Source organism: Pelophylax lessonae (genome assembly GCF_965119305.1).
Source record: "Pelophylax lessonae genome assembly, chromosome: 2".
Taxonomy (NCBI): Eukaryota; Metazoa; Chordata; class Amphibia; order Anura; family Ranidae; genus Pelophylax; species Pelophylax lessonae.
The window spans coordinates 451,175,357-451,188,598 of NC_138769.1; the positions used below are offsets into that span (position 1 = coordinate 451,175,357).

Genomic DNA, 13,242 nt, shown 5'->3' on the forward strand with positions numbered 1-13,242 from the left:
AAAATGTACAGAATGTATCTATTCACTTTTATGTTTAGCTCCAGATAAACTGTAGCTCAATTATAAAATTATTTTTGATTCCAAAGTTTTTTTTCATTGTGTCCTCATCTGAATTAGATCATACAGCGGGCAATGGCCAGGGTTATTCTGAAAACACACAGAAACCTTTGTCAAAAGCAGGCCTCTTTTTTAATGTTGATTGAGGTCCACATTATTATGTAGATCTTTAATGCCAAAAAGTACATCCAAAACCAAAATGCAGACACAGTTAAGAATGTATTTCTATGCCTTATTGTTAACACATTTTGTGTTTTGCCTGGAGCTCTCCTTATACTCATGGAAATAAAAAATATTCGGGGCCATAGCTAGACATCCAGTACTCTGCCATGGGCAGTATTCTATTGTGAGATTTATGAATAAGATGCATTCCATTGGAAATTCACCATTATTACCATCAGCAGTCAGCTTGGTGGTAAAGGCTTCTTAATGATTTTCTTTTTCCTTCTTTACTGTTTAGATGTGGATGTCACACACACACCAGTTACTGCATTCTATCACGGCTGCATGACCATACGTGTTCAGCAAAAGACGTTGGACTTGGATGAAGCTGTAAACAAACACAGTGACATCACCTCCCACTCATGTCCTCCCATTAAGTCTCTCAAATAGGTTCATTCCTCTTTTTTTTTTTAACCAAATCTCTTTTTATATATATGTATAAATTATTATGACTTTGCAGTATTGTGTGTATAGTTTCGTAAAACACTGAAATGATGTAAGACCTACTGATTTTTACACCATGTCAAACATTTTAGGACAGTATCACCCTCCCTGTTTGCTGTGGGAATCTGTCACTAAGCAAAGTAACTACATGAGAAGCCTCTGATGGAAACTACCATTTTCTGATATCCATGCTGTATACTAGTCTCCATACTAGTCTCCATGGAGTCCATGAAACCGCATGCAGTCCGGGGGTAAGAAAATGAAAGTTTCCATCTGGAGTTTGTCACCCAGATATTTTGCTTGCTGCATGATGGATACCCTTTTAAAGATTGTAATATATTGTAAATATTTCAGAAAACTAATATTAATGGTCAGAAATGTGCAGCAAGTGCATTGCAGACTTTTGTTAGAAAGCAACTGAGAACTGTGGTAAATTATGTTGTGGCAAAGATATGTAGAACTGGAAATTGTGTTATATATTTTTAATACCAAACACTGATTTTTTTTTTTTTTTTTTTTAAGGAGCAACCTAAAATAAAGAACAAAACCTTATAATAGTTATATTTTTATATTTGTGTTATATTTTACAGTCATAGCAGTTTTCTCAGACCTGCACCTTTGTAAAATAAAGAAGCATATTGTCTGAAGGAAGTGTTCTTGCTGCTTTATAGCAGCTAAATTCTTGCTTTCCTGCAGTAAAGGAGAATGAAAAAGAACCAGACGCCAATATATAAATGACAAAAACCACTGCTTATGGTAAGCATGTGCCTTCAGAGTGTGCCTAGACAATGCTGATAGCTAGGGACTATTATTAATCCACCACCGATCTAGACGCTCCTTACCAGATCCAATATTATATGCACATATATCCAAAGACAATCAAATGGTGGGCATGATGACCAAGGAGAACCCGGTGAACCTCAGACCTTTGATAATGTAATCTTTTACGAAACGCATCGGGTCACAGCGTGCTGACATCCCCCCCTAGCATCCAGGAAGTGCGGGCGAGTTAGCCGACCGGCTGGTGGCTTTGCTATTTACCGAAAGCTTGTATTCTGCTTCTCGTGTGAGTGCTTTTTTAATTTTACATTAAACGGTTTGTTGGATTTTATGCTATGGCGTTCCCTGTCTTCATTTCATATTGCTGATGTATGCCTGAGCTGTTCTTTATCCTGAGTCTACAACTTGAGACGTCTGAGGTTCACCATGTTCTACTTGGACATCATGTCCATCATTTGATTGTCTTTGGATATATGTGCATATTATATTGGATCTGGTAAGGAGCGTCTAGATCGGTGGTGGATTAATAATAGTCCCTATCTATCAACACTGTCTAGGCATGCTCTGAAGGCACATACTTACCATAAGCAGTGGTTTTTGTCATTTATATATTGGCTTCTGGTAAGAAGTACCTGCATGTGTATGTCACACACACACTGGTGAATACTTCCATACTTTCACGGGTTAAGGAGTTACTCATATTTGTGAGTGCATCTTTTTCTTCCTAGTTTCTTTACAATTTGTTTTTTGGTTTTACGCTATGGCGTTTATATCTTCTATTTCATGAACATATGATGCACCTCGGTTCCCTGGGAGACATCATTGCAAGCAATTTAGAGGTCCCGATTTCAGGTGACTACTGTTATAAAGACATCCCGGTCTTTTTGGTTTTGCTTGATTGATTCATGGGCACTTTACTCTTTGTTTTCTGGTAAGCAGATTACTTAATGGATTTTCATTGTGGACACCTTTACCCACACATATCACCTATGGACTAATTTATGGACATTATTTATATTATCATTATATATTAATTCACATCTGGTTTTCATGACTATTGTATTCACTAATTTGGCTATCACATTACCATATTTTATTAAGCGCGACTTATTTATTATTTATTTTGTTGTTTGGGTGCTGTCACACTTGAAGTTGCTGCTTATTATTTATTTGCACTAGCGCGGTTATTTATTATTTATTTTTATATCTTTTCATGTGACAACACTGAAGAAATGACATTTTGCTATAGAGTAAATTAGTGAGCTTAACAGGTTGCCACTGGAGTCCTCTTCCACTCCTGCATGATGACACCACGAAGCTGGTGGATGTTAGAGACCTTGCGCTCTTCCACCTTCTGTTTGAGGATGCCCCACAGATGCTCAATAGGGTTTAGGTCTGGAGACATGCTTCGCTAGTACATCACCTTCACCCTCAGCTTCTTTAGCAAGGCAGTGGTCATCTTGGAGGTGGGTTTAGGGTCGTTATCATGTTGGAATACTGCCCTGCAGCCCAGTCTCCGAAGGGAGGGGATCATACTCTGCTTCAGTATGTCACAGTACATATTGACATCCATGGTTCCCTCAATGAACTGTAGCTCCCCAGTGACGGCAGCACTCATACAGCCCCAGACCATGATATTCCCACCATTACGCTTGACTGTAGGCAAGACACACTTGTCTTTGTACTCCTCACCTGGTTGCCGCCACACACGCTTGACACCATCTGACCCAAAAAAGTTTATCATGGTCTCATCAGACCAGAGGACATGGTTCCAGTAATCCATGTCCTTAGTTTGTTTTCTCTTCAGCAAACTGTTTGCGGGCTTTCTTGTGCATCATCTTTAGAGGAGGCTTCCTTCTGGGCCAATAGCCATGCAGACCAATTTGATGCAGTGTGCGGCATATGCTCTAAGCATTGACAGGCTGACCCACCCCTCCCCCACCCCATTAACCTCTGTAGTAATGCTGACAGCACTCATACCTCTATTTCCCACAGACAACCTCTAGATATGATGCTGAGCAAGTGCACTCAACATCTTTGGTCAACCATGCCGAGGCCTGTTCTGAGTGGAACCTGTCCTGTTAAACCACTGTACGGTCTTGGCCACCGTCCTGCAGCTCAGTTTCAGGGTCTTGGCAATCTTCTTATTACCTAGGCGATCTTTATGTAAAGCAACAATTCTTTTTTTCTGATTCTCAGAGAGTTCTTTGGCATGAGGTGCCATGTTGAACTTCCAGTGACCAGTATGAGAGAGTGAGAGCGATAACACCAAATGTAACACACCTGCTCCCCATTCACACCTGAAACCTTGTAACACTAATTAGTCACATAACACACTGGGAGGGAAAATGGCTAATTGGGCCCAATTCGGACATTTTCACTTAGAGGTGTACTCACTTTTGTTGCCAGCGGTTTAGACATTAATGGCTGTGTGTTGAGTTATTTTGAGGGGACAGCAAATTTACACTGTTATACAAGCTATACACTCACTACTTTACATAGTAGCAAAGTGTCATTTCTTCAGTGTTACATGAAGATATAATAACATTTTTACAAAAATGGGAGGGGGTGTACTCACTTTTGTGGGATACTGTACCTGTGTTCAAATCCCAATAGCTCGTACATGTATTTAAACTATCAGGTGCTAAAGGGGTTGTAACACTACAAATTCTGGATGGACCCCCTGCACACTGCTACACCCTTTCTAGCAAATTATGCAATGAAAAACAGGGATATTTAGTTCACGTATATTGCAATATATGTTTAAGCTGACCCATTGAGGGATTACTTTGACGCAGTTGGGCAGCTTAAACACGTATTGCAATATACAGAGCCTTGTGAAAGTATTCGGCCCCCTTGAACTTTGCGACCTTTTGCCACATTTCAGGCTTCAAACATAAAGATATAAAACTGTAATTTTTTGTGAAGAATCAACAGCAAGTGGGACACAATCATGAAGTGGAACGAAATTTATTGGATATTTCAAACTTTGTTAACAAATGAAAAACTGAAAAATTGGGTGTGCAAAATTATTCAGCCCCTTTACTTTCAGAGCAGCAAACTCTCTCCAGAAGTTCAGTGAGGATCTCTGAATGATCCAATGTTGACCTAAATGACTAATGATGATAAATAGAATCCACCTGTGTGTAATCAAGTCTCCGTAAAAATGCACCTGCACTGTAATAGTCTCAGAGGTCCGTTTAAAGCGCAGAGAGCATCATGAAGAACAAGGAACACACCAGGCAGGTCCAAGATACTGTTGTGGAGAAGTTTAAAGCTGGATTTGGATACAAAAAGATTTCCCAAGCTTTAAATATCCCAAGGAGCACTGTGCAAGCGATAATATTGAAATGGAAGGAGTATCAGAAAACTGCAAATCTACGAAGACCTGGCCGTCCCTCTAAACTTTCAGCTCATACAAGGAGAAGACTGATCAGAGATGCAGCCAAGAGGCCCATGATCACTCTGGATGAACTGCAGAGACCTACAGCTGAGGTGGGAGACTCTGTCCATAGGACAACAATCAGTCGTATACTGCACAAATCTGGCCTTTATGGAAGAGTGGCAAGAAGAAAGCCATTTCTTAAAGATATCCATAAAAAGTGTTGTTTAAAGTTTGCCACAAGCCCCCTGGGAGACACCAAACATGTGGAAGAAGGTGCTCTGGTCAGATGAAACCAAAATCAAACTTTTTGGCAACAATGCAAAACGTTATGTTTGGCGTAAAAGCAACACAGCTCATCACCCTGAACACACCATCCCCACTGTCAAACATGGTGGTGGCAGCATCATGGTTTGGGCCTGCTTTTCTTCAGCAGGGACAGGGAAGATGGTTGAAATTGATGGGAAGATGGATGGAGCCAAATACAGGACCATTCTGGAAGAAAACCTGATAGAGTCTGCAAAAGACCTGAGACTGGGACGGAGATTTGTCTTTCAACAAGACAATGATCCAAAACATAAAGCAAAATCTACAATGGAATGGTTCACAAATAAACATATCCAGGTGTTAGAATGGCCAAGTCAAAGTCCAGACCTGAATCCAATCGAGAATCTGTGGAAAGAACTGAAAACTGCTGTTCACAAACGTTCTCCATCCAACCTCACTGAGCTTGAGCTGTTTTGCATGGAGGAATGGGCAAAAATTTCAGTCTCTCAATGTGCAAAACTGATAGAGACACACCCCAAGCGACTTACAGCTGTAATCGCAGCAAAAGGTGGCGCTACAAAGTATTAACTTAAGGGGACTGAATAATTTTGCACGCCCAATTTTTCAGTTTTTTATTTGTTAAAAAAGTTTGAAATATCCACTAAATTTTGTTCTACTTCATGACTGTGTCCCACTTGTTGATTCTTCACAAAAAATTACAGTTTTATATCTTTATGTTTGAAGCCTGAAATGTGGCAAAAGGTCGCAAAGTTCAAGGGGGACAAATACTTTCGCAAGGCACTGTATGTGAACTAAATATCCCTGTTTTTCATTGCATAGTTTGCTGGAAAGGGTGTAGCAGTGTGCAGAGGATCCATACAGAATTTGGAGATTGTGTTCTCACACAGACTGCGCACTACGAAACTGACCGGAAGAGATGGAGAGGCAGTGGGGGAGATGCAGAGACTTACTGGAGAGAGCTTGAATGATGGAGGCATGTATGCTGACCACGGTTTCATGGCTCAGCAGCTATGATAAATGTGGTTAGCTCACAGAGGGGGAAGACAGGACCAGGCGGGATCAACCAGGTACTGTAGAAGATAGAAAGGGAACATTGACAAGGCAAAATTACAATGCTACAGCTCGTGCCTTGAAGGGACAAGAGCATGATTTTTTTTTTTTGGGGGGGGGGGGCATTACATCATCTTTAACCACTTGCTGTCGCTGCACTGCCTATTTACGTTGGCAGTGTGGCTCTCCCAGGCAAAATCACATTAATAGGCGTCATCTGCCTGGGAGGCCACTAGGGGGCGAGTGCACGCCGCCGCCGGCGGCACGCTCCCGTCCCCGGGGAAGCCAGTGAGTGTGTCAGGCGGCTCCGATTGCTGCCTCACACCCCAGATCTCCCCCCGCTGACCGAGGAGGAAAGACGGCTGATGAAAACACAGCTGTCCATCCTTCTCTATGCAATGATCAGAGACCATGCGATCCTGCAACATGTCTCTATGATCATTTCAAAAGCCCAACCCCCCCCCCCCTCACAGTTAGAATCGCTCCCCTAGGCTTACATTTAACCCCTTGATCACTAATAGTATTAACCTCTTCCCTGCCAATTGCATTATTACAGTAACCGTGCATATTTTTAGCACTGATTACTGTAGTAATGTCACTGATACCCCCAAAACTGTCAAAAACGTCAGTTAGGGGTCCGATCTATCCGCCGCAATGTCCGCAGTCCCGCTAAAAATCGCAGATCGCCGCCATTACTAGTAAAAAAAAAAAACAATAAAAATTACATAAATCTTTCCCGTAGTTAGTAAACGCAATAACTTTTGCGCAAACCAATCTGCATTGCGATTTTTTTTATTTTTGACCAAAAATATGTAGCAGAAAACAAATTGGCCCAAAATGTTAAAAAATTTGATTTTTAAATTTTTTTTTTGGGAATGTTATGTAGCAGAATGTGAAAAAAATATATATATTTATATACTTTTTTTGTTAATAGCGCAAAAAATAAAATTCGCACCACCAAAAGAAAGCTCTAGTTGTGGGAAAAAAAGGACGTCAATTTCGTTTGGGTACAGCGTCGCACGACCGTGCAATTGTCCGTTTGAAGTAACGCAGTGCCGAATCACAAAATAGGGCCTGGTCATTAAGCAGCAAAATCTTCCGCTCTTAAAGTGGTTAATGGAGAAGGGCGTCTGAGTTTAGATGACATGAAAATGCTCATGCCTTAGCATCCACTTGGCCAACACTGTCACATGCAGGAGACAAGTGATGTCATCTATAATGTTGGATTTCTGCAGTGAGTTTACCTAGCTGAGGGATGGGCTATCAAGAGGCACTACCACTCTGCCTTATGGTGCTATTTTACTAATACACTTGTGTTCCGTGAACAAATAGAAAAGGCTTTGTTTATAGCAATTGGCTTGGCTTTAATTTTAAAGTCTGCTCTTAATGTACAGTAGTTGTAATCTGCTTTTAGTAATAACTCCATTTCTCCAGTTCTCTAGTTTTGAAGAACACATCCTTTAGAGGTCCCTGGAGAGCATTGGTCAATACAGGAAGTGTGATCTACTGTTACTGCTGAGAAATAAAGCAATATTTAGTTGTGGCAAGAACTATGAGCATTTAAAAAGTAAACGCACATTCTTTAAACCTGCATATTAAATTAATATGATATATTCAGCATTTTAACACATGAAACTCTGATGTAACTGTTCCTTAACATAGTATCACAGCCAGGGCTGCAAGCCCAGGCTGAAATCTGTTGCCAGTTCTGTGTATATTATATTCATTCATATGGGCTCATGTCATTACTGTATATGGAAATGTTCCATGAAAACTGACTTCACTTTTCAAAGGGGATTCTATACTGCTGACATACAGCCGGACACACCATAAATCTGTATTTATGCGCTGTCACAGAGAAAGCAAGCGGTTGATTTATAGAAAGTGAAACAACAAATCAAACTCCAGCTGTTATTCTTCCAGTGTATGAGTAAAAGGTATGAATATGTTTTGTTCGCATCAACACTCCTTTTCCAAATATTCAGTTGCAATTGTGATTTTAGCTGACCATTGATGGTGTGTAGCAATCAAGTCGCCTTAAAGCTGATTCTACACCAATAGATTTTTTTAGTTCTGACTGTTGGTATACAGAGCAGATGGACGAATGTCTTGGTGTGAAAAACAGGTAAAGGGTGCGGTAGCCAATATTTAAAGATTGCCACACTTTAGAACTCCCTGAATACTGGGATATAGAAATAAGGGAAATGAAATAAAGTGCGCTATGTCTAAGAAACTGAATGAGCTAAGCCAGGGATTCCCAAACTACGGCCCTGCAGCTGTTGCTGAATTACACATCCCATGAAGCATTGTAAAACTCTGACATTCACAGACATGACTAGGCATGATGGGAATTGTAGTTCCTGAACAACTGCAGGGCCATAGTTTGGGAATCCCTGAGCTAAGCCAAAGCTCAACATGTGAATCAACACAACATCAACACCATACACTGTGTAAATTATAGCCAGTTCCTCATGAACCAGTAGTAATTCGCTCAGTGGGTGGCCATGTCTGCCACCTCCTGCAGCTGCAGTTTGGGTATTTTGAGAGCCGCTATCAAAATACAATAGGCACATTAGGACATTAGTGAAATTTAAATAAAGTGCGCTCTCTCCTAAAAACTAAATGAGCTAAACCAAAGCTCACAAGTACAAATGCTAGTGCTCTAAAAAACCTGCACAGTTGGTCCCTAATACTTTTTAACATGTGAAGCAACACAACATCAACAGTTGATACAATGTGAACAAACTATAATACCAAATATGACATATATAATAACACATTGTGCATTACAAAATAAAATATATTAAAATAAAAAATTTACAATACAGAAAAAAGTCCCAAAAAGAACTCTATTGCAGGTTGTTTAATCAAACAGTCCCAAATGGTGTAGGGATCTGAAAGGATGCTATTCCAAAGCCTTCAAAGTGCTGCATGCATCACCACCGTGCTCAAAAAAATACATGGACGCTTACCAGACCTCAATGGTCAAAAGGCCTATGTACAGCCCTAAGCTGAAAGGCATCGATTTGTATCACTGTATCTGTCGACCCTGGACAGTCAGAGGCTCGCAGGGGATGGAGATAAAAATGGAGGACCAATAGTGCATTATCCTTTAAAAACTGTATTTAAAAAAAATCGCACTTACAGATTGCTTGAATCTAGCACAGAATCTCGTGGTAGTATGGCCGCGTGCAGTAAGGCCTATGCGCACTGGCGTCACAGTTGACTCTGGCTGACGCGTTTCCCCTCAGAAGGCGTCAACTGGGATTGGAGCACAGCGCGCAACATCACATTCCAAGAATATATAGCTGAAAAAAAATTACATTTCGGTGGCTTGCAGAGAGAGCCCCAGGGCCAGGAAAAGAACCACTTCCTGTTTCCACCTGTCTACCACTTTGTCCCATATACCTTAATTATCCTTCAGGTGGAAAAAAAACGACTACTGAACCCACTCAACGGAGATTATTGCCCTAACCATAATAACCCTTTCAGGGCAGTAAATCCTCATCTTTAATTAAAAAAAAACAAAAACATTTTTATGTTAAATTTTAAAAAGTCTTTTTAATTAAAAAAAATCTGTTTACATCTCCTATCCATAGATGTCCTAATTAACAAATAGGTTAACACCATCGCCCTTGTGGTCGCAGCCTTCCAGGAGGGGTGCCACCAAATCTCACACCCCGCCATGAACTGCGCTTTGTCTGCTCTATGGGCATTGTGCCTACGCCTTTTTTTTTCTTTTTTGGAGAGCCCCTAACCCAACCCACCCAGTGATCTGAGACTGGTCGGCCGACCTGATAGACAGTGGCCCGCTCTTTGCCGTGGACCTCTGGGTCCCGGCCTCTGTGGATTTTGTCTATACAAGCGGACATGGACGGTAGCAGGACGGTAATTGGGGGGGGGGGGGGAGCTCGGTCGCTCCGTTGTGGTCTCTGGCGACTGACCTCATCTTTGAGCTCCAGCTCTTATCCGCCTACTGATAGTTCTCAGCGATTGTTGGTTGATTTTGATTATTTGTCTTGGCACTAGCCTTTTTTGAAAAAAAAGAAGGGACATTTTTTATCTTTTTTTTTTGTTTACTCATGTGTGTAGCCTCCCCGTGACAGGGAGCCGGACTTCCACCTGCTCCTCTCTTCCTCCGGGGCCGCTTCTCTTCATTGGGTGGCTGGCCGGAGGGGAAGGACCATCTGGGGTCCTCTGGGCTTTGTGTTGGGCCTGATTCGGGCCCTGGGGAGAAGGTTCCAAATTGTTTTTGAGATTGTTTTTTTTTAGATTGTCTTGTGTATCAATATAACTGGGCAGAATTTTCTTATTTTTCTTTTGTTGTTGCTGCAGACAAATTTTTTATCTTCTTCTTATTTCCTTTTTCAGCCTGGATTGAAGCCATTTGTGGGTTGGTCCCGCATGCCACTTAATGCGTCCTTGCCCCCGTCCCCGGATGGTGGGCAACCTCGCACTATCCTACGGGGTGCTGGACCCTACAACCAGTACGAACTGTGTATTACATGTTTTTTAGGAGCGGATCCGCTGCCCTCCCCTCCTCACCCCCCGCGGGTGGTGGGGGGGGAGGGCCGAGGATCGTTTCTTTTTCCCTTTTTAATGTTTTTTTTTTCTTCTTGTTCCCTGACCTTTCTCGTCTCTCCCCCTCTCTACTAGCGGTGTGTCTGCATCCTGGTCCAGTCCCCACCTGCCATGTCACCAGTGTGTCTCTAGAGCCGAGTATACCCGGGGAAACGCTTCTTCTGAATACCAGGCGAGTACAACCTACCGAGCCACGATGACAGGTCCATCCACGAGTAACTTCAAAATCCTCACACACAATGTTTAGGGCCTTAACGCTCCTGTTAAGCGGACAAAAGCCTTTAGTCACTACCACAAGCAGGGTATAGATGTTGTTCTCTATACCCTTGTTCTCTATTCTCTTAAAGAGACCCACTTCACTTGCACATCCGCACCTAAACACCTTAGCGCCAAATATCCCACCTGTTACATGTCCAATAGCACTGACAAGAAATGGGGGGTGGCAATTTGCATAGCTAAGAAAGTACCATTTACACCTAAGATGGTAATTAGAGATAAGGAGGGGCGCTACGTTATGGTCCACGGTACAATCAATTAACATGAAGTGACTTTTGTCTCCTACTATGCCCCTAACGTAGGCCAAATACCCTTTTTCAGTGATATGTTAAATGTGATTATGCCTCACGCATCGGGTCATGTGGTGTTCGGGGGCGACAGCAATGTCCCCTTGGATCAAGTCATGGACAAATCGAACTCTTTGCATACGTCCCTAAAACATGCCCCACGGCAGGGCGTCAGGCTGGCCCGTTTGCTGCACTCTGCAGGTCTGGTGGACGTGTGGAGAAATGAACACCCGACGATGCGCGACTTTACACACTACTCCCATGCACATAAAACTTATGCCCGCATCGATCACCTTTTCGCCATGTCGGCTATCCTCCCTTTTGTACTAAAAGCTCAGATAATCCCTACCCCGTGGTCAGACCACTCTCCAGTGGTGATAACGGTCTCTGACCTGTGGACCAAACCTAAACCGTCCTCCTGGAGGCTCAACGGCTCCCTGCTCAACGACCCTTCAGTTTTCCAGGAAGTGTCGGACTGTTTGCGCCATTTTTTGCGGAGAACCCTGTCACGGACACCTCCCCCACGATAGTCTAGGCAGCGCACAAAGCGACGATCAGGGGCAAACTTATCCAAATAGCTGCTCGAAAAAGCGAGAACGGGACGGGGAAATATCGCAACAGGAAGGGGTCTTACGTGACCTCTTGAGAGAACAGAAAAGGGCTCCAGAGATAGATATTAGACATAGAATTGATGCGGCCCGAGTAGCCCTCAATTTTAGCCTGACCACTAGGGCGGAGAAGTCTCTTCGCTGGACGGGTAACTGCTACTACACTTTGGGAGACAAACCCGATACGCTGCTGGCCCGTAAGTTAACTCCAAGGCCTTATTCACCGGCACTTCCTAAACTGAGACTTCGGTCTGGTCTTCGGACACAGAACCCTCAATTAGTGGTAAACGAATTTTACAATTTTTACTCCAAACTCTATTCACAGCCGCCACCCCTCCGCCAACCCCTTTTTGACGATTTTTTCTGAGATACCCCTCTGCCTCGGCTATCCTCCCCCCATGCGGACCTCATGGACAGGGAATTTTCGGACTTTGAGGTATTGGCCGCTATTAAAACCATCAACCCTGCTAAAGCACCTGGCCCCGATGGGTTCTCCGGACACTATTACAGAAAATTTAGTGAAACCCTAGCCCCTCATCTTTGTTCCTATTTCAATTCCATTAGGAAGGGTGAGGCTATCCCCAAGTATGAAAACAATGCGTTTATACATGTCATTCCTAAGCCGGGCAAAGATCATGGAGATTGCCTTAACTATAGACCGATATCACTCATTAATGTAGATCTCAAAATAATGGCTAAGGTACTGGCGACCAGGTTGAATTCCTTCTTGGCGGACTACATTCACCCGGATCAAGCGGGTTTTGTTCCCGGTAGGCAGGCCCCGGACCAAACTAGGCGCGCACTCAACATCATATCGGCCCTTCAATCCAACTGGGATGGTATGGGGGATAGGAAAGGCACGCTATTATAGTTAGATTTACATAAGGCATTCGATTCCCTATCATGGGAATACCTAATGCGGACTCTGGAGCATTTTGGCTTTGGGCGCCACTTTCTCACCCTTATTCGAACGCTGTATGACAACCCTGTATATCCCGATATCACTCATTAATGTAGATCTCAAAATAATGGCTAAGGTACTGGCGACCAGGTTGAATTCCTTCTTGGCGGACTACATTCACCCGGATCAAGCGGGTTTTGTTCCCGGTAGGCAGGCCCCGGACCAAACTAGGCGCGCACTCAACATCATATCGGCCCTTCAATCCAACTGGGATGGTATGGGGGATAGGAAAGGCACGCTATTATAGTTAGATTTACATAAGGCATTCGATTCCCTATCATGGGAATACCTAATGCGGACTCTGGA

The 13,242-nt window shown here is 42.8% G+C and overlaps 1 protein-coding gene across 2 annotated transcripts in view; it reads left to right on the top strand.

Moving 5' to 3' along the window:
* Nucleotides 1–947, top strand: part of GAS6 (growth arrest specific 6) — a 130,448-nt gene extending 129,501 nt beyond the window's left edge. Inside the window, exons 15-16 of one of the 2 annotated variants that reach the window (XM_082246003.1) lie at nt 518–669; nt 816–947. In XM_082246003.1, coding sequence (XP_082102129.1) covers nt 518–669 — 152 coding nt within the window. In that variant the 3' untranslated portion in view covers nt 816–947. Of the gene's footprint in view, nt 1–517 lie in introns of both variants that reach the window. The other variant, XM_082246004.1, reaches the window with a different exon arrangement.
* Nucleotides 948–13,242: the final 12,295 nt, after the last annotated feature.